Source organism: Equus przewalskii, chromosome 1 (genome assembly GCF_037783145.1).
Source record: "Equus przewalskii isolate Varuska chromosome 1, EquPr2, whole genome shotgun sequence".
Taxonomy (NCBI): domain Eukaryota; kingdom Metazoa; phylum Chordata; class Mammalia; order Perissodactyla; family Equidae; genus Equus; species Equus przewalskii.
In genome coordinates, this window is record NC_091831.1 from 151,680,738 (window position 1) to 151,700,892 (window position 20,155).

The 20,155-nt window shown below is 37.4% G+C and overlaps 1 protein-coding gene across 6 annotated transcripts in view; it reads right to left on the reverse strand.

The window, feature by feature from the left end:
* Positions 1-20,155, reverse strand: part of CDIN1 (CDAN1 interacting nuclease 1) — a 208,345-nt gene that overhangs the window by 106,566 nt on the left and 81,624 nt on the right. For all 6 annotated transcript variants that reach the window (XM_008522526.2, XM_070625960.1, XM_070625952.1 and 3 more), the window contains exons 6-8: positions 6,745-6,824; positions 6,348-6,397; positions 1,518-1,585 (exon numbers count right to left, since the gene is read on the reverse strand). In XM_008522526.2, the coding sequence (XP_008520748.1) occupies positions 1,518-1,585; positions 6,348-6,397; positions 6,745-6,824 (198 nt within the window). The remainder of the gene's footprint in view (positions 1-1,517; positions 1,586-6,347; positions 6,398-6,744; positions 6,825-20,155) is intronic.

Below are 20,155 nucleotides of genomic sequence, written 5' to 3' on the forward strand. Positions count from 1 at the left end.
TCTCAGTTCCCAGAATCAAGGGAGTCATAGACCTGGGACTAAGTTCAGAACACATGTAAGCCCTTTGCTCTTCCTCTCTACTGTGGTCTTCTAGCCCTCAGGAACGAGGCAGAGAAAAGCTAGGCTAAGCAAAGAAATGACGCCAAGGGCCTGACTTCCCATAAGCAGATGGTGCCCAAAGAATAACACCAAGCAGTCCTGAAAATATGACTGCTTAGTTGGTGGCTTAAAATAATAAAATAGATTTGGCCATGCCATATTGACCACTATTTGAGTGATCAATGTGATCAGATACTTCAAAATACTATCAGAACTCCATAGTTCTAAAAGATATCTTACGGTGCATCATGAGTCATCCATTCCAACTGGTTCTGAGCCATTATCCATCTTTCCATAGGCTGAATGTTTCAGTTGTCCTCATATGAAAAAACTTGTTGCTTCTACATACTGAAATTTAATTCAAATCTCACTGAAATTTGAGGCCACTTTCTTAATTTATCAACTTTCTTTAACCATAGCTAGACTATATTTATATCTTCCCTCTTCAAATTATCAACGATCTTATAACACATTCAACTCCATTCTTCAGTTCATTAACAAAAATATTGAATACTGAGACTTAAAAAAGACTTCTTACAGGACTGTATTCAACATCCCTCATCAACTTGACATAAGTCCATTCATTTGACTTTCCTTTGCCAAGACTTTGTCCATTTTGGAATAAAGATTATGTAATCCTATATTCTTTGATTTTTTTTACCTAAAACACTCTACAGACTCTTAAATATCTACATAAAACAGATGTGTACAATAATATAATTTGTATAGAATCTTTGTAAATTACCACATTTAAAATGGAGAAGAAGAATTAATTCATTGTAGACTATTTTATGGTTTCTATGATTAGTTATCACATGTATGCCCTTTGAGGCTTAATTTCTAATGCTTAAGAGATGTTGAAAGAACAATCTGTAATAAGATTCCACACTGGCACACAAGCACACACATACATGTGAGATTTTTAAAAATCATACTAAACCTATGGTACAATTAATATTTGGCAAAAATTAATAAAAGCTTAATATTTGGCTTTCAAGTAAAAGCACTAGCTGATTCCATATATGACACAAACATATCTAACATGAATTTTTCTAACGGTCCTTTTTAAAATATAAAAGCATTTTATAGACAATATTTCTTTTGTTTCTTTCTCTCATAAGTCCTAGATTATGGTTAATATCTCATGACACCAAAAGTAATACTGCAACAGATATTAAGGCATTTTTTCAGCCACTTATTCTATAAAATATTAATTGCAAGCCTGTGCATGGGCTGTACACATAGGGGATTAGGTAACTGAGTTCCTGCTCAGTTCTAAATCAATAAAAGATAACATGCGCAGCATCAATCATCATTCACTCTTCCTTTAGTACATAATAACTGCGAGAGGAAGATTTTAAAAAATATATATATTTAAGCACTCCTGGAGATATTACAAACTAGAGAAGCAATCTTACCTAGGAAGGACAGGTTTTTCTCTAGAAGCAAGTCTCTCAGCAGGACTTCGTGCTCATGACCAATGGCACTGGGGGGTTTTTGTTAAGGAGGGTAACATAGGTAGAATTACACCGTCAGAAAAAAACGCTAAAACCAAGTCTATGCTTTGAGATGAAATGGAAAATAGAGGTAATTATAGCAACTATTTCCACCTTTAGCCCATATCTCTGAGGAAGGAGCTTTCTATGCATATACCTTCATTTAAATGATTCAATGGAATTTTCCTATACTGTTCATGTGTATTTTGGCAAATGAAGATTTGTAAATGGATGTGTGCTTTATCTTCTTGTGAAAAGAGGGAGAGTCATTTTAAAGGTCCTTTATGCTATGTTAAAAATCCCTCAATTCACTTGAGCACACATTTTTTAGGTACTTACTCAGTGCAGCCAAGAATACCAACCAGCCTTTGCCCTAAAAGAGGTTCTAGTCTTACAGAGTTCCATAAATCTTCTGCGAATTCACACCTGTCACAGAGCCAGCATTTAGCAGCTCCTGTTTCACTTCCAGTCTACTGTCGGTGATCTTCTGGGACTTGGGAAGCCAAACAATTGACTTGTTGAGAATTATATGTAATCTGGAGGAAAGACATGTTGGGAAAGGACTGTGGGTTAGGGTGTGGGTACAGAGGCTGCTTCAAGTCTTTTTCTCATGTGTGTGCACATATTATAATATGTATGTAAATAGATACACACATGCATATATAAAGTTTTTGATTGCTTACTATGAGGCAGGCACTGTGTTAAGTGTTTTATGTATGCTATTTCATCCTCATAGTTATTATCATCCTTATTTTATAGATGAGGAAACCAAGGCTTAGAAAAGAACCTGCACAAGGTCATACAGTCAATGTGTGGCAAACCAGAGGATCAGAAGATCTCTGCAAAGCCTATGTTTATGACCTCCATACAGTCTCTTAAAAACTCTCAAAATTAATTATGTAAAAATAATTGATACTAGCTAATATTTCTTAAATAGCATATACTACGCTTCTATGCTAAACATTTTGGGGTATCATCTCATTTAATCTCCACAACAACCACATGAGTAGGTACTGTTATTAGTGCCATCTTTACAGTAAGGCAAGCAAGGTTCAGGAAGACTTGAGGAACTTTCTGAAGGTCCCATGGCTGGTAAAAAATGAAATCAGGAGTAGGATTTGGAATTCGGATGTATTTTCCAAAAGGATGAGATTGCACAAAGTCTGAAAAAAGTGTTATTCCATTCTAGTACTTTAACTCTGGCAAAAGTATTTGTAATAATTATCTAATTCTCCATTTCACTGATAATGTCAACCCAGTCACATTGCTCCTTGGCTTACCAGAGACTCTAATTCTGACCATGCACTGCGAGAGTCCCATTTAAACCAAATCAAGCTTACAATTACTTGCAAAAAAAACCCTAGAGAATTATCCTGCCCTTTATCAACACCTACAGGTGAATCTTGTTTAAATCTCAGAATTCCAGAGATGTGGTCATTGATGTCCACAGTCAAAACAAGCCCCAAGTCATCATCACTCACTTTTCCTTCTGTTCTTCTCCCCTCCCCCCTCCAATGCACAAGGCTATGCTTATTTAATTTCTTATTGAAAACAAAATAAAAGGAAACAAATTTTTAAATCACAAAATTTCACACATTTGCAGAGTCCATTGAAGACATTTGATGAATAACTCTCATGGGCCTCTCATTACTAGGGGCATCCCACATTTTAGAGCTGAATTATTTACTTCTTTTTCACATAATGTGCTCTCACTTCTATTGTTGTAAATTATTTACATCTAAAATGTTGAATCATGAAACTGAGGTTACTGATGGTACAGAAATGAAACCCACAGCATTTTGAGCTTCCTGCATCATTATCATCCCTTGCTTTTCTGTTTAGGTCTTTGTCTAATAGCTGTGTCCTGAAGTCACACTTTATGGCAAGTTGAGGTGGCTGGTTTCTTACACCTTTTGTGTCAGTGAATATGATCTGTGGCAGCAAAGGTGTGGGTGGGTATGGCTATGCAGGAAAAATTACAGTAGACACCAAAAGATAAAGAAAGCACAATGGCAATTTATATATGCTTTGCTACTGTGCTTTTTTGGCGTCTTATCAGTAACTGACCAATTTACTTTATGTTACTTACACAAATGTTTACATGTAACATTTTCATAATGGAGTAAAAAGGTTTTGCACCTGTTCTATTTACTAAATGTGTGCCTTCTTTCTTACAAAATGATGTAAGTTACTGAGAGTAAGCAATGTAAGCTTTACCAAATTATCAGAACAAGATACAAACAGCATTTTCATTCACATGGAAAACTAACCATTTTTATTCGGTGTGAAATAAAATAATTCCTGTTGATCAGTCTGAAAAACATCTATGCAAGTGTATTTCCATTATATGAAACTGCTACTACCTCAGTGCAAAGATAAAATCAGTTCTCTATAAACTTCCCGGCCTGTTTTATTTTGCACGGTAAAAGCAATCACTAGTTTAAATTTTGGAAAGAAATACTTCTTGATTATGCTTTGCTTGATATAGACATATATAAAATACAAGGTCTAGAAAATAAAACTTATAAAAACAGTAATTTTACTGGCAATAGGCATAATGGAACTGCAAAATTATAATCTAGTCAGTGAATGCAATTTATAGACACACATCATTATCTTTATCAATTGAAATCATGTACTACATTAAATTCTACTGGCACTAACACAGCCCCAAAAGGAAAGTGAGTGATGGCAAAAATGTAAGGAAAATACTCCAAACAGAATTTATAATGCTCCATAAGCAGAAACACTTAGACTTTGTCTATAATAATACCTATTATTGATGTATGGCAGTGACCATGGGGCAAAACTTGTAAATAACGTCACAAGCCATTTTCTTTGCCAGCAATACAGCAATCCGGTTTCCCGTAAGCATCTCAACTATTACTGAAAAATAGCCTCCTGGCATTTACAAAGCAGTTGACTTCATACTTTAGTCCATGCATATATAATTAGATAGTTATATTTAAAATCAATATGCAATCCTTCAAAAGACATCATGCTTTTAAAACCTTAACTTTAAATTGATTTTTAACTATTTTATGTGCTTTAAAATTAACATGTAATTCCGCCCTAGATACTCTGAGATGGTGTTAGTTGTTATATGAACGTGCCAGACTTTATCACTGTAGCAACACGAGGTCGGCATTCCTATGATTTCTAATGCTACCATTAATTTTACACTGAAAATAGAGGTAAAGTTTCACTTTGGTCTAATAAAAAGACAAGCTTATGACAATGCTGTGATTTTATTAATTTAAGTTAGATTTGGGGGAACAGACTTGGAGGATAAATATATAAAGGGCTATAATATAGGTACTGAATATTCTTATAACAGGGCTCCGTTAAAAGATTATTTTTCAAAGGTTAACTTTATGAAAAAGAAAATGAATGATTTTCATTGCAAAAATTTTACTGACTCTAAGCCTTTGGGAAACAAAGTGGAATATAAACACTGCACACATGTGCACGCACACACGCATGCACACATACACGCGCACACACACACGTACACACACGCACAACACTTGATTAACAAAGGCTTCTAACAAAAAGTCTCCTGACTAGTAATCACCAAGTCACAACTGGTCACAGTGCCACTCATGCTAACAAAACTATACCAGAAAGGGCATGCTATATTTTTAAGAAATGTAAGACTGTGGGGCTGGCCCAGTGGCATAGTGGTTAAGTTCGTGCCTTCTGCTTTGGCAGCCCAGGGTTCACGGGTTCAGACCCTGGGTGCAGACCTATACATCACTTATCAAACCATGCGGAGGCAGGTGTCTCAAATATAAACTGGAGCAGATGGGCACAGATGTTAGCCCAGGGCCAATCTTTCTCAGTAAAAAGAGGAGGATTTGTAACACATGTTAGCTCAGGGCTACTCTTCCTTAAAAAGAGAAAAAAGAAAAAAAAAAAAGAAATCTAAGATGCATAGACTCAGATGGATATAATTTTCACTAAAAAATCACTAATTATTTACTCTTTAAATAGTATTTTTCAGCCAAGGATTATCAAAATTCTTAGTGTTGCCACAACACTACTAAATGTCCTAATTAATAACGTCCTACTTTATGAAGTAGTTCCTGTCCACTCAAATCCTCTTTGAAGAAGGAAGCATTAACTCTTGTAATCTCAGTGTCTTCAAGAAAGAATGACTGGTCATCTGTTTTCCTAGCCTTACATTCAGTCCAGAAGGAAAAATTAGCTCAGTTTCTTTAAAAATGTTTATTAGGGATGCAAATAACAGCTCAGATTGTAATCAGCATTTAAGCACTCAGAATCTACTGCCCTTTAAAACGCGATGGTCTCTGGCGGCATTTTAATCACATCACCCTTTAACTCCAGGCTCAAAAATTTCTTCTAGTAAACTCAACCGAATTTGGCTCATTTTACGTAGAAATTTGTTATATTTTTTTAAAATGTTCATTGGAATGGTTAGATACATTCCAAGACAGTATGTTACCTGCCTAATGACTCTGTGCCTTTAAACTCATGGAAAATCAAGTAGTTTGAAATAAGCATGTGAATGTGCAACTGCTGAACTGACATCTTCCCCTGGCCTATCTGATTTTTTTCAAGTTGTAGAAAAGCATGGTCTGCAGTGACCCTCCAGCTGATTGAATGTAAAAGAGAAGAGTATGAAATGTGTTTTGTGAAGCAGAACTTTATGTCAGGTTAAAGCCAGACACATCTCTTCCACTGAGTCTAAGCTCGTCAATTGTGCACCTAAAATTTTATGGGAAAGGATACTGTTTGATGCAGTCCACCAGTGGTCCATAGCAGCAGTCATTCACCACACACTGCAGACAAATAAGAGAAGGGCTCTGGGCCGGGGTGACTACAAAAACTATTACAGTTAAACAGGATCCTAAAAGCAGTAATTACTTTTCTTAAAAAATTTAAAAAGCTATCAAAAAGCTGTTCAGATTTAATCACAGAAAACAAAAACTGCATGCTTTTTATTCACTATAAAAGCAAGCTATTAAAAAGTGAAATGCTCTTCTCACAAATATTGCATTGCCATTTATGGCGCACCCTGACCTCAGTGATAGTTTATGATGACAGTAATTAAATGAGGTTTAAAATCCTTTACTCTGCTAGGCAGATAACGGCATTGCCACTGAAAATAGACAGCTGTGATTAATACCTGATAGACCTGATTTGCTAGAACTCCATCTGGAATCTGAGAAGGGTCCCGCAGCATACTATTTATAACAGACTTGGAGGCTGCAGAAGAAAAGAGGTGAACTGTTAGCAGACAGTCAACATACTTGTAACACAACATGAGAAGGGACATATACCTAATATATCCACAAACCATTAAAATGAAAACATTACTGATACTAATCCTTTTTTTTCTGTTTTTTAAATCTAAGGGAAGCTTTTAATTAGACCATTTTGCCAAGTTTATAAGCCACATTGCCAGATTTGAAGATGACCTAATTTTTCCAAGGTAAATTAACGAGTACAGACCTACAGCATATGTCTCTTTGCAGATAAATTAGATTTGGAAAAGCCCACTTGGGAAAAAACATAACAAAAACAATCAGAAAAGAAAATATTTACCCTTTGCAGGTAAGTATTTCATAACCAAGCATATGTACCTGGAGAGCTTCGTGAAGGCAGGTCGGATTCAAAGACCTCAATGATGTCAATAAAAATAACTTTCAGCCAAGAAAGCATCTCTGAATTCTAAACCTTTCTAAAATAATTCTCATCAAACTGCCATAAAATGTTATGTCCATTTCCCAGGTGAGGAAAGTAGGTAAAAGCGATTGATAATTGAGGGAATCTTAAATAAGAAAAATAAATAAATGAATACACATTTATATTTATATATGTATTTTTGTTCCAAAATATGTCTCATGACATCCATCTGCAAAGTAAATTGACCTTATCCCAGGAACTGCTATAGAAGAAGAGGCTATGGGAGACATCTAATGAGGGATGCTATATCAGATCCCTTTGCAAATTGAGGCGGGAGATCCTGGCCTTGCTGTTTCCCGTGGGCGCGTGGAGGCCAACGTGGCCAGAACAGGCAGATCTCTAGCCGGAGGCTAAGTCCGGTGTTACCCAGGAATCAGATCTTTCAAGTCCTCTAGTAGAGTCATTCCCAAATAGTTAGCAAAATGGATTAGGGTCTGGTCCCCACAAACACAAACTAAAATGCATATTGGATAATTATCTAGTTAATAGAAGGAACACAGACTACAGATCCATATCATTCAGGTTCTGAGATGACTTTTGGCCTATTTTTTTTGAATTTTTATGTTCTCTTTTTTTTTTCTGCTTTATCTCCCCAAACCCTCCCTGTACACAGTTGTATATCTTAGTTGCAGGTCCTTCTAGTTGTGGGATGTGGGATGCCGCCTCAACGTGGCCTGACGAGTGGTGCCATGTCCGCGCCCTGGATCTGAACCCTGGGCCGCCACAGCGGAGCGCATGAACTTAACCACTCGGCCACGGAGCCGGCCCGAATTTTTATGTTCTTTATCAAGTTCAGTACTGCAAAAACACTGACAAATATGACAAATGTTAGTAAATATTGTGGAAAAGAAATAAGAAAATTACATCTTTCTCACTTAAGCATGGTACTGAGTCTGCAAAGAAAAAGTGAAGTACAATTATTTTAATTCTTTCCTATTCTTAGTCGCAAAACTGCATGCTTATAGCAACATTTACATACTTAATAGCCATTTGTAAACACTTGCTTGCACTGCAAGTGGAGAGGCCATGTTTGGGACTCCCAAAAGAGCATCATCATCTGAGGAATCCTTTCCAGCCCTGTCTCTACAACTAGCTCGGCAACCTGGGCACGCTATTCAAATTCAGCTGAAGTCACTGAGCCTCAAATTCAGTGACTTCATCTGTACAAGGTGGAAACATTATCTGTGCTGTGCTGACTACCTTCAAGTGTTCATGTGTGAGTTCCTAGAGAAAACAGCGATAACAGCTGTTTTATCATTGATTTTAGTAAAGTTTAAGTAATAGTAAGAATCAAATCAGGCTTAGGCATATGCTTCTTATAAGCTTAAGTTGGACTCAATTATTTCTGAAAGAAATTACCGTGGTAAGTGGTACAAACATTGGGAATATGAAGCAGCAAATTGTCTTATTGTAAAATAACAGATTATCGCGACAACAGCATTCGATAGACAGCAATGGATCTAGTAAACTCAGTTTGGACACCTTCTCTGAGGGGACTCTCTGCAGTCTGCCACTCCGTGACCAGAGAGTCATGGCAGATATATTCTTTTAGGGTGACCATGATGTCCTCAGTGTCTCAAGGAAACAACAGTAGCTTCTCCACAGGCACTTGGTTGTTGGTAAGAGATGACACTGCTAACCCTCATACTTACGTGAAGAAAATATTACTAATTTATAAACAGCCAGACAACATGACCCAAAGTGCTATCCTATGGAAAATTACTGATCTCATATCAAACTATATGCAAACTCATTGTTAAAATCATAAAACAAAGGCTCTTTTTAAAAAAGAAAAGGGACAATACTCTAGGATATAAGAAAATTAGGTCATTTATCTTACGAGGGAAGAAAGGGAAATATTAAAGAAATAAGAAACTAATGACATCATAATTTTCCTCACAATATAAATTTTAGAATAGTGTGCTTATCAGAATTAAGGATCAAAGCCAATAAGGTTTTTAAAAAATAGTTTGAATACACTTGAAAAGAACACTATTCAAATCAAAGGAAGCTTGCAAGAGGAAGTCAGTCATTTTAAATTGAATAGTAAAAGCCATATATTATGAGTCCACATTCATTTTGAAATCACCGAAATGTCTTTTCTCTTCTTGCAATCTGCTGTTTTGTAGAGCAGGAGAGAAAGTGCTAACAAACAGGAAGGCAAGGCTCCAGACCCAGGGCCTCTATTTCCACATCTTCACGCTCAGCCTTCACAGAAGGTCTGTCTGTGTCTCAGACCAAGCCAGAGAGTGCAAACTTGCTTTTATACACATATTTGGAAGCTTAGGAACTGCCAAAGGGATGAACAATAAGATCACCCAGACAAGGAAAGGCAATTGGACACTCCTGGGATGGCCGAGGATGAGAGGCGTTGAGGAAGCTTGTGCCTTTCATGGAAGGTGCCCTTAGGCCAGTTACTACCGTTGTTCAACAAGCAGCCATCTTTTTTGACCACAAGCGGACAGGAGTCTTGCTCTCTCTAACCTGTGCTAGAGGCATTCATTCTGTTGATTTCACGGTTTACTCCTGCCACTGATTCAACTGCTGGGATTTCAACTTTCTACCAAGTAAGTACAAATCAAGAATGTGTGAGTTACTTGGAGCTAGATGCACAAGAATAGGAGAGAGCTGGTACCTGTTAAAGCATGCTACAGAAGACAGGCAACAGGCAATGCCTGGACTACGGCATAATGCCTAAGTCAAGATTACGTTCTTTTTTACTGTGAGATATTTCTAACATAAAGAAGTCAATAGCCTAAGATGATAAACACCCATGCACCCATCACTCTGATTTAACTCTGGATCTGCAATTAAATTAACTTCAGATAGTCTAATATTAACTTGTGCAAACTTTTTTATCTATCAGTCTTGCTGGAGGTTGGTTTATTTTATTAGTATTTTCAAGAAAACAAATTTTGGTTTTGGTGATACTCTCTACTGCTCCATTTCTCCAAATTTTATTTAATTTTTCCTTTTGTGATCATTATTTCCTACTTTCTACCCTCAAGTTTGCTACATTACTCTTTGCTAACTTAGCATTTTTATTAAACAAATTTTCAATCTTTTAATATTTACTTTTTAAAGCTATAATTTTTCCTCTAAATTCTGCTGTAGCTACATGCCACAACTTTTGTTGTCACTTATAAATATTTTGTAGTTTCCATTATGATTGTATCTCTGATACATAAATTATGTAAAAACATTTCAATTTTTTATATTTCTAATTTGATTATATTGTGGTCAAAGTATGTGATGTTTATGTGAATTTGGGGGTATTTGTTTGACTTTCTTTTTGTTTTTAATATGTGACCAATTTTTATAAATGTTTCATATGTCTTAAAAAATACTGAAGTTCCTATTTTCGAGCTATAGGGTTCAGGTATGCCTACCAGGTTAAGATTTTTAATTGTGTTATTCAAATCTATATTCTTATTAATTTTTTTCAAATTAGATATGAAATAATCATCTACTACTACTGTGGATTTGTCAGTTTCTCCTTATAATTCTGCTGGTGTTTGCTTTCTATATTAGGGGGCTATATTGTTGGATGCATGAATATCTTTTACATATACTTCTTGCAAACTATGTCTCTTGGCATCAAGTCATCACCTTCTCTGTTTCTTCTTTTGCCTTAAATTTAATGTTATCGAGTAGTAATACTGCTGTATCACTTTTCTTTTGGATAATATCTGCCCAATACGTCTAGCGTTCCATTTCTTTACCTTGAACCTCATTGTGTCATTAAGTCTTAGGTCTGACTCTTATAAATAGTATTTAGCTAGATTGTCTAAAATCAAATTTGAAAAATCTCTGTTTTTTAAAAAAGTGAGTTCAATCTACTTGTTACGGACACATTTGGACTTATTTCTACCTTCTTATTTCCATGTTCTGCTAACCATTCTCTTCCCTTTTCCCTCTTCCTTTTACTATCTTCCAGTTGACTAAGCGTTCTTTATTCCCCCTTGGAAGTAATACAGTTTACATCTACTTCTTCAGCAGTCCTCTCAAAAAATGCATAAACCGAACAATATCTAATCTAATCATCTCTTTTGTACTTCTGAATATAAGGAATTTAGGATGCACTCACTCCAATCAGGAAGCTTCCTCTCCCATCATCTATCATATTAGTGTCTATTATTTTTGTCCAGGCACCTTGTCTGTAAACAAAATTTCCCAGTTAATCTTTATGATGGTTAATTCTGTGTCAGTTTGACCGGGCCAGAGGATGCCTAGACATTTGGTCAAACATTATTCCGGATGTGTTTGTAAGGTTGTTTCTGGATAAGATTCACCTTTGAACTGGTAGGCTGAGGAAAGCAGATAGCCTTCTCTAATGTGGGTGGGTCTCATCCAATCAGGTGAAGGCCTGACTAGTACAAAAAGACTAAGTGGAAGAGAATTCTTTCTGCCTGACTGCCTTCTACCTGGGATATCGGTATTTCCTGACTTTGGACTTGAAATGAACTATTGGCTCCTCCTGGGTCTCAAGCCTGCAGGCCTTTGGACTGGAACTATACCATTGGCTTTCCTGGGTCTCCAGCTTGCTGATTATAAATCTTGGGACTTATCAGTCTCTATAATCATGTGAGCCAATTACAAAACTTCTCTCTCTCTCTACACACACACAACATATCCTGTCTCTCTGGAGAGCTTTTATTAATACGGTATCTTTCCATTCTTTAAAACATTCAATGATTAGGTTTATCAACATGTCCACAAATTTCCTTTTTCAGCACTGCTTCTTGAATTCCACTCTCCACTTGGATTCAGTATCCGAAAATTTGATATCGTTACTGAAGCACCTCATTTATTAGTTCTTCCAGCTGGGATCACTGAGCAGTAAAATCTCTTAGACTTACCTTGCCAGAAAATATCTCTAATTAGTTCTCACTCTTGAATGATAACAAAGCTGGGTATAGAATTATAGGCTAATTGATTCCTTTGACTTGAACCTTTTGAAGATATGATTTCATTGTTTCTTGACATCTGTTATTGATAAGAACTCTACTGTCAGTCTAACAGCAATTCCTATGTAAGTAATTTGTCTTTTATCTCTGGTTTCTTTTAGACTTTTCCTTGACATCCAATAGCTTCATCACTATGTGCCTGGGTATGGCTCTTTTTATTTAGCCTGCTTGAAATTAATGAACCTAAGGATATATGCCTTTAACCCATTTGAAACATTTCGAGCCATTATAGCTTTAGCTTCCATTCTCTCATTCTGGAACTCTCATATGAGATGTCTATTAGATAGTCTTACTTTATCCCCTATGCCTCCTACTCCTGTAAAGTGTTTATATTTCCTCTCTCTTCATCTCTTGTGTTATACTAAACGGTCTTTCCTTAGATCCATCCTAGAGTTCACTAGTTTTTGTTCTAATCTAATTCTTCATTTTCTCATCTCCAGTTCATGGTATGCTATTTCCCCATCTATCTACCCACCTACCTATCTTCTCTATGATAGTGGTTTCCTCACTTGCTGTGCAAATTCTTACCGTGAGCTTATTTTCAGCAAGAATTGTTTGATCTGCACTGTGGAAATACCCATGACAGAGTAGTTTCATGTTTACTTTTGCAGAGATCAGTTTTATTGTTAATTTCTGAGCTTGGGCTTCCTGCAAATCTGGAACCAAACCTACAAATGGTGATCTATTTCTAATTTCTCTCTCCTCTCCTAACATTCTACAACTCAAGGCCATATATAGTAAGCAAGCTCCTTTGCCATTTTCTCAAGGCAAGTGAAGTTTTCGTAGTCCTTTTTTCTTGGTTTGGACTATATAAGGTGGCTCAATTCCAGTTCCTGGTTGCACATCTTTCCCACCAGGGTGTTTAAAACCCCAGGCCCAGCCCCTTATGTCTATATCTAAAGCTAACAATTCCTGTGGGCCCTTACAGTGTGAGCCCATTTACCTCTCTGAATATACATTCTGTCTCCATTCCTGCACCTGGAGATTGAATTCCTTTTGTTTGAACTTGGATATGTGTTGTAAAAGATTTTCTTGTGTTTATTTTGTTTATCATTTCTATGTCTTTGTCCTGGAAATAAGGCCCATCATGAAAACTCATTTGCTAAGCTGCCAAAATTTTTGGAAGCCCTTTAGTAAGAAGTTCAAGGGAAAGCTTATTTCCTTTTATGCTCGTTGGTTAATTTTTTTGGAGTTTAAGTTACACAAATATATAAATATATAAAGAAAAGGTCCTTCCAAGAAGTTGGAGCCCCAAACAACAGAAAGAAGGGCAGGTGGCTGTGCTGTGGAAAGTGTGCAGAGTAGAACCACCTGAATCACCTCTGAAGACCTCTCTGCTGCATGGTGTCTGGCCGGGCCAGGGAACAGGACACTGGTGGCTACAAAACAGATTATTACTCTGACTCCTCCAAGGATGCTATTTCGTCACAGGCCAAAGCATGGTGCTCATCAACAAGCTTGGAAAGCAAGACAACTTATTTTTGTGGGTTTGAGAATCAGTTCCATTGGATTCTCAAATAAAAACCCTTATTTTTGGAGGAGGAGGGAGCTTTAAACAATAGTTTCTTAACATGGTCATTATTCGATGACTTAGGCTAGGCTTGGTGCAGATAACTTGCTCTTTATGGGGTGCCAATGGGAGTGGATTAACTGGGTGTTGAAGGATTCACTTTCATGATGTCTCACTCACATATCTGGCAAATCTGTGCTTGCCGGGACCTCAGCTGGAATTGTGGGTGAAGGGCCTTGGTTTCTCTCCATGCGGACCTCTCTAAAGTCTGTTGGACATTGCCTTGAAATGGTGGGTGGGTTCTAAGAGCAAGCACCCCAAGAGAACCAGGCAGAAGCTTGTGGCTTCTTATGACCTAGCCTCTGATATCATATAACGAGACCATAATTTTTATTTATATCTTCCTTAAAAGAGGAAAAATATGCCTTTTAAAAGAAAAGTGAACTCAGAAAGCTATGCAGTATAATGCCTTCAAGTGGAGAGGCAGCATGGGACAGTGGTTATGAGCAGAGTCTAGAATCAGACAGACTGGGTTTGAGGCTGGCTCTTCCCCCACTAGCTATGTTATTTCAACAAGTTAATTAATTAATGTCTGTGACCCTCAGTCCCTTGTCTGTAAAAGACCATAACATTGGTGCTTACTTTGCAGGGCTGTTGTGAAGATGAAATAAAATAACACACAAAAAGCACTTAACATGCTGTTTGAGACTTGGGCTGTTCCAATTGTTATACTGCTGTTTCGGCTGCTGTCAGATCATGCTGTAGCCTGCCTTCTGCCTCCCAACACTGCATTATCAATAAGTAGATCACTCGTTACTTTCTTTTGTCAAGAGGATAAAAAAAGAAAGATTTCATGAGGTGTATCTGAAGTCAGGGGTCTGCTCTTACCAAGCATGTATTGCCACAGCCTTGGAGAGACAGCCCGCAGCAAATCTGTTCAACAGGCAAAATTTGGCAATGCCAGATTCTCCCTTCTGACATCCTCTGCTGCCCTGCCCCTCTGTGGCGTTCAGTGTACAATCCATAATTAAAACTGTTCTCTGGAAAGAACCTGGTAGAAGTCCTTTACACATTTGTGTGGGTTAGCTTAACATGTTATCCCTCCATGAGTGGGGGATCTATATTTGAAGTCTTGTATATAACCATAAAAGAGAAGGATTCTTTTCCCCCTAACTAAGGACATTTCAAATATCAGCAATCAAGTAAGTGGAAACTTTCCCCCAAATCACTGACATCACACCCATTTTCATAACTCTTCCTTTCCTGGTGTAAGCTCAGAAAAGTGGCCAGCTACTGCTGAAAGGAACTGAGGCAAATGAGCAGGTGAATCCCTGGAAGTCCTGCCCACTGCAAAGAGTGCCTTGTGACTAGGTTATACCCGAACTAAAACAAAGACAAGCCCATAGAGAGTTGGGACCCTTGATCCAAGGTCACGAGTAGGTTTAAGCATGAATAGGTGAACCCGCATGGGGATGATTGTGTAAATCAGGGATAAAGATGAGACGGGCCATTTGGAAAGAAAATTCATGTGCAGTCAAAATGGTGGTGTTAGAACCTTGTTCTCCCTCTGCTGAAGAAAAACTAATCCCTGCGTGTGAACAGCTGGATGGGGAAGGTAGCTGCTGTTGGCAGTACTCCCCAAATACACCAGGAGTTTTGCTTCTCCGTTTGTCTGAGGCTGAGCTCTAGCAAAGGCTAAAATACTGGCTAGAAGTTCATCTTTTCTTTTAATGCTGGTTTAAGGCCTTTGGACATCAAGGTCATGAAGGTCCCAAGTTACATCTCCATGGGAGCTGGCCTGCCAGTGTCTTTTCTGGACAATTTCAACAATCCCAGTGGCCTACCACAGTCAACTTACTCTCGCAGTTAGAATTACTCCTCAAGAACTCCAGGCAGCCCACTAGCTCTCCCACTGCACAGGGGTGATCTCTAAATCAGTCTGATCCCATCTGACAATCTGAATGAAAAATATCTTTTAACATTAGGGAATCCTACAGGGACAAATTAAACTCTTCTCTCTAACTAGCACATAATCATGTAAGAAATAGCTTGAACTAGAGGCGTCATATAAAGAAGTATTATGTAAGGAAGATGTCTGCAAAGCATGAGTCTTTACACCAAACAGATTCTTGTCTCTGGCAACTGGCAGCTCTATAGCCACCATATACCATCAACTCTTATTCAACAAACGCACCTTCAACAAATATTAAGCACCTGGTTAATGAAAGGAAAATACTTAATTCCACCCCCAACTCCATCCTACAAATCTGGAATGTTCTTTCTCATCTTTCCTTTGACCCAAAATTCAAAGCCCAGTTCAAGTCTCACCTCCTCTAGTAAAGTTTCCCTTTATTTTTCCAATACCCTTGCTCTCCTCTCCCTCATATTGTGGAGCGGAGGGAACTCACACTGTTTACCAATCATCTGGCTCTTGATTATATATTACTTTGTCATCTGTTGACAGGAGATTGATCAGGATGCAATGACTTGAACCCAAGACATATTAAAAAAAATCTGAAGGAAAAAGAACATTTAGCAGAATATTAAAAAAAGATGTCATATTTCCTCCATGTTATCTTTAAGTATCTGAGGGCTTTTGCATGAGGATTAGGCTCACCCTGTGGTCACCCCAAGAAGACAAGAAACAATTCTTACAAGTTTATTACTGGCTCTGGTTAACCAGTTATAAGGTTTCAGATTTCAAGTTCGGCTTTACGTGGCCCTATATTTGGTCTACATCAATCTTTCTTAACCTTTTTTTTCATTATGGCCCACCGAAGGAGACTTTTTAGACTTTTTTCCCCTTAATTCTCCCCCATGAAATTTTAATGCCCCAGGTATGCTGTATATCTGTTCATGCAATATCACCCTCTTCGAGAATGCGTGTTTCACATGGAAGACTGAGAAACTGTTTGTGTCAGGATATCAGGCAAGTTGCTTAAAAGCAGAAATATTACTTTTGTATCACCTCAGAGTTGCTCTGCACACAATAGCTAGTCAATAAATTTGATCGAATTATTAATGAATTACTCAAGATCCAAGCCGTGCCTACATTCCCTACTGTTCTAGCAATTTTTAGGTAGTCAAATGGATTTGACTTAATTTGAGCTTTTCTCATTATGGATGAGTAGGCTTTTTAAAAAATTGTTTTCAGAAAACTTAGACTAAGGGGCTATAGGACATAAAGGTCTTTAGATAAATGTTGACAATATCCAATGCCGTGTCTACCAAGCAGAAGAGTGCTTAACACTGGCATAGGCATATGAAGTGACTTTATCAGTATACAAAACAGTTTTTCCTTTAATAGTTATGTATTATTTTTATAGGGACTTTCTACTGATAGCAAGAAATTCTAGTTTATCATTTAAGATGAAATTACAAATTTCCTTTTTAAAATATTAAAAAATGACATTTAAAAAATATCAAGTAAACACAATATATTTATTATTAGTGTATGTGGTGCTAGCTGGATATGGTGAAATTGTAAATGTACCCAAATTTCTAACATTTCAGAAACATCAGTTTAATATTTGTACCAAGTCAGCTGAGCATTTAGGAAGGTAGGGTTACTCAGTTTATCCTATAACAAGTTTCTATTTCTAAAAAGGAGTAACAGCTAACATTTACTGAGCACTTACCATGTGCCAGGCACCCTTCTAAACTCTTCACCTGTATTAATTCACTGAATTCTCAGAAAGTACCCAAGGTGGCTATCCCATGAAGAAACTGAAGCATCAGAAGTTAACTAGTTTGCCCAAAGTCCCACTCCTAGGTAGTGGTGGAGCCATGATATGAACTTAGCCAGGTGCGCTCATTAATACCACGCTATTCTTATCCAGTACTATTCCTATGGTATTGAAAGGTGATCTGAAGTGCTCTAGATTAATGCATTATACTTATAAGAATTGAACTCAAGTTTTCCATTGGTATTCCTTCCTCCCTCTAATTCAAATATTAGCAATTAAAGTTTCAAGACACTTAGTGCTCCCTGGAGAGCAAACACAGGGCCACATAATGAAGCTGAGCTCTCTTGTCAAAGCTTACTGGGGCCCAGCATGTCAGAGGACATTGAGAGTTGAGTCATAAGTAAAGAGAAGACTCCAGCTCAATGTCAGGGGAGAAAGTTAATGGCAGCCAAAACCTACCAAAATTTGTTGGGTAGAAAACATAGCAAGATCAAGAGTGTCTTATGTTGTATAAAAAAACCCAAAAACTGATGCCCCTAAAGGTGATACCACAGCGACAGCTGATACGACCAAGTTTGCATCAGTCAATGAGACAGGGGTAAGTCTCTGCTTTGCAAGTTGATGACTTCAAGAAGCCTCTCTAATAATTCTCTCTGGTAGCCTGCTCATTTATATGGCCTGTGTTTCCATTTGCTGGCAAAGACCCATACCACATCACGGTGTCTGCCTCAGTGCATAATTAGAAAGCAGTTAATTCTAAGTCATTAAAAATGTTGCCCAGGATTGGAAGGATTCATGGGAAGGGAGAGAGTACACGGACATGAATGTGTGCACTTTTTTGGCAGGCCTCCTAATCGAACAGGAAAAGAAGAAACTAAACTTTAGATTTCTTACATTTTAGGAGAAGGGTAGATGGGGAAGCAGAGATGAAATTTCAAGGTAAGTTAAGCAATATGAAAATTCACACACTTACAGAACACTGAAAGAAACGTTTCCTGGGAACTAAGCCCATGTGACTAATTACAGCCAGGGACAGCGCTTCTATTCAGAAATAACTTTCATTTAATTCTCCTGAGAAAAATCTCAACGACTTTCAAGGAAAACACAGCTATTCAATATCTGCCCATTATCCAACATAGAGATCTATCTTTCTTACACTTTATTAATCATCAAAAAAAAAGTCAAAATTCTATGTGTCAGACAACCTAAGCAATGAAGACAAAGTGCAAGTCAGTCTCATTTTAAGGAAAGACAAATACCATAAAAATATCCTACCAGCTTAGAATATTTTTCAGAGAACTCGAAATTCTCTGAGTTTTTAAGAAAGCCTATCTTTTGGTCCCTGAAGCACAAGAGCTATTCATTTTAATGAACAAGTTAGTAGCCTGATCTAAAAATAGCTGTACAATTAACAGCGTAGTATATAATTAAAATCCGTATATCACTAAATTATGTGAACGTTAACTTCACTATGAATTCTTTATGTAATGAGACAGTTAAAAGATACATTTCTTCAGTTGTAATTAATCTTTCAGCGAGTCCGCTGAGCACAATGGCAGCACAATACTGAGCCAAAGTGAGAGAGAGGGTTTACAAAGAGTCGTGCTGCAAGCTCTTGGGGCTTCTGGAACAAAGTGTGTTAAGGGAGAAGTGCAATTAGTCTCCGAAGGAAAGTTACGGGCAACGCTTGTTCTGTATGCATCACCTTTGGACGCCCCAAATGACAGACTAGTGCTGGAAACTACTCCAAAGAAAGCACATGCCATGCATTCTGTACCCTTGGCGATTTTCTACAGTGGCCGTGGCCAACAGAACAAGTTGAAGAAAGGGATGAGGAACTTAATACATTTTTAAGAACTGAAGAAATTACTTCTACAGTGTAGCAATTAAGTGCAAATTAAAAGAACCATTTAATTACATTTTTTGCTGACTTCAGCAGAAAAAAAATTTTAATAGTCGCCAATAAAAATGAATATGAACCAAAAACATCTATAAATTAAGCGCCATTACGCCAGGGATAATAAAGAACATTCGCGTTTAGATGATCACATACAGCTGCAGTATCCTGAGCTGGGGGTATTTCAGTGGCCTCATGAACTTCTCTCTTCCTGTTCCCGTGTTATGAGGGGAAAAAGGGTTGATGTGAGAACAAAGTACTGTCAGCAATCTACCCTTTAAACTGCTCAGACCTGGAAGGCACACTCATTGCTTTATTTCTTTGCTCATTTTTCTCCAAGATTGGTACATCTGAAATACCTTTCTACAGATCTATACAGCACTACCGTTCAGCAAGAAAGAGAGAGTTATATTTTCCCCTTGAGTTAGGACACCTCATGACAAATGATAATGGATAATCAATAAACTGGGAAATATGAGGCCACAAACTTTATGAAGCCAAGAGACATATTACTTCTGAACAACACTCATTTCCCTTAACAAAGTCACTACTAGAGTGTGCCTAATAATCTGAAAGAAAATCAAAAGACCTGCAACCACATCAGCAATATTGGCAACTTATTCCACTTTAATGGCATTTTGATTGATTTTTCTGCCTAATGGTAGTTTTATACTGTAGATTTGACGCTGCTTCTGCAAAATAGTTGTGTGTAATAAACATCCCCGAAGGCAAACAGTGAACATTAAGGTTCTTGTCTTACTAGGAATCATAATTGAAGCTTGACCAACATT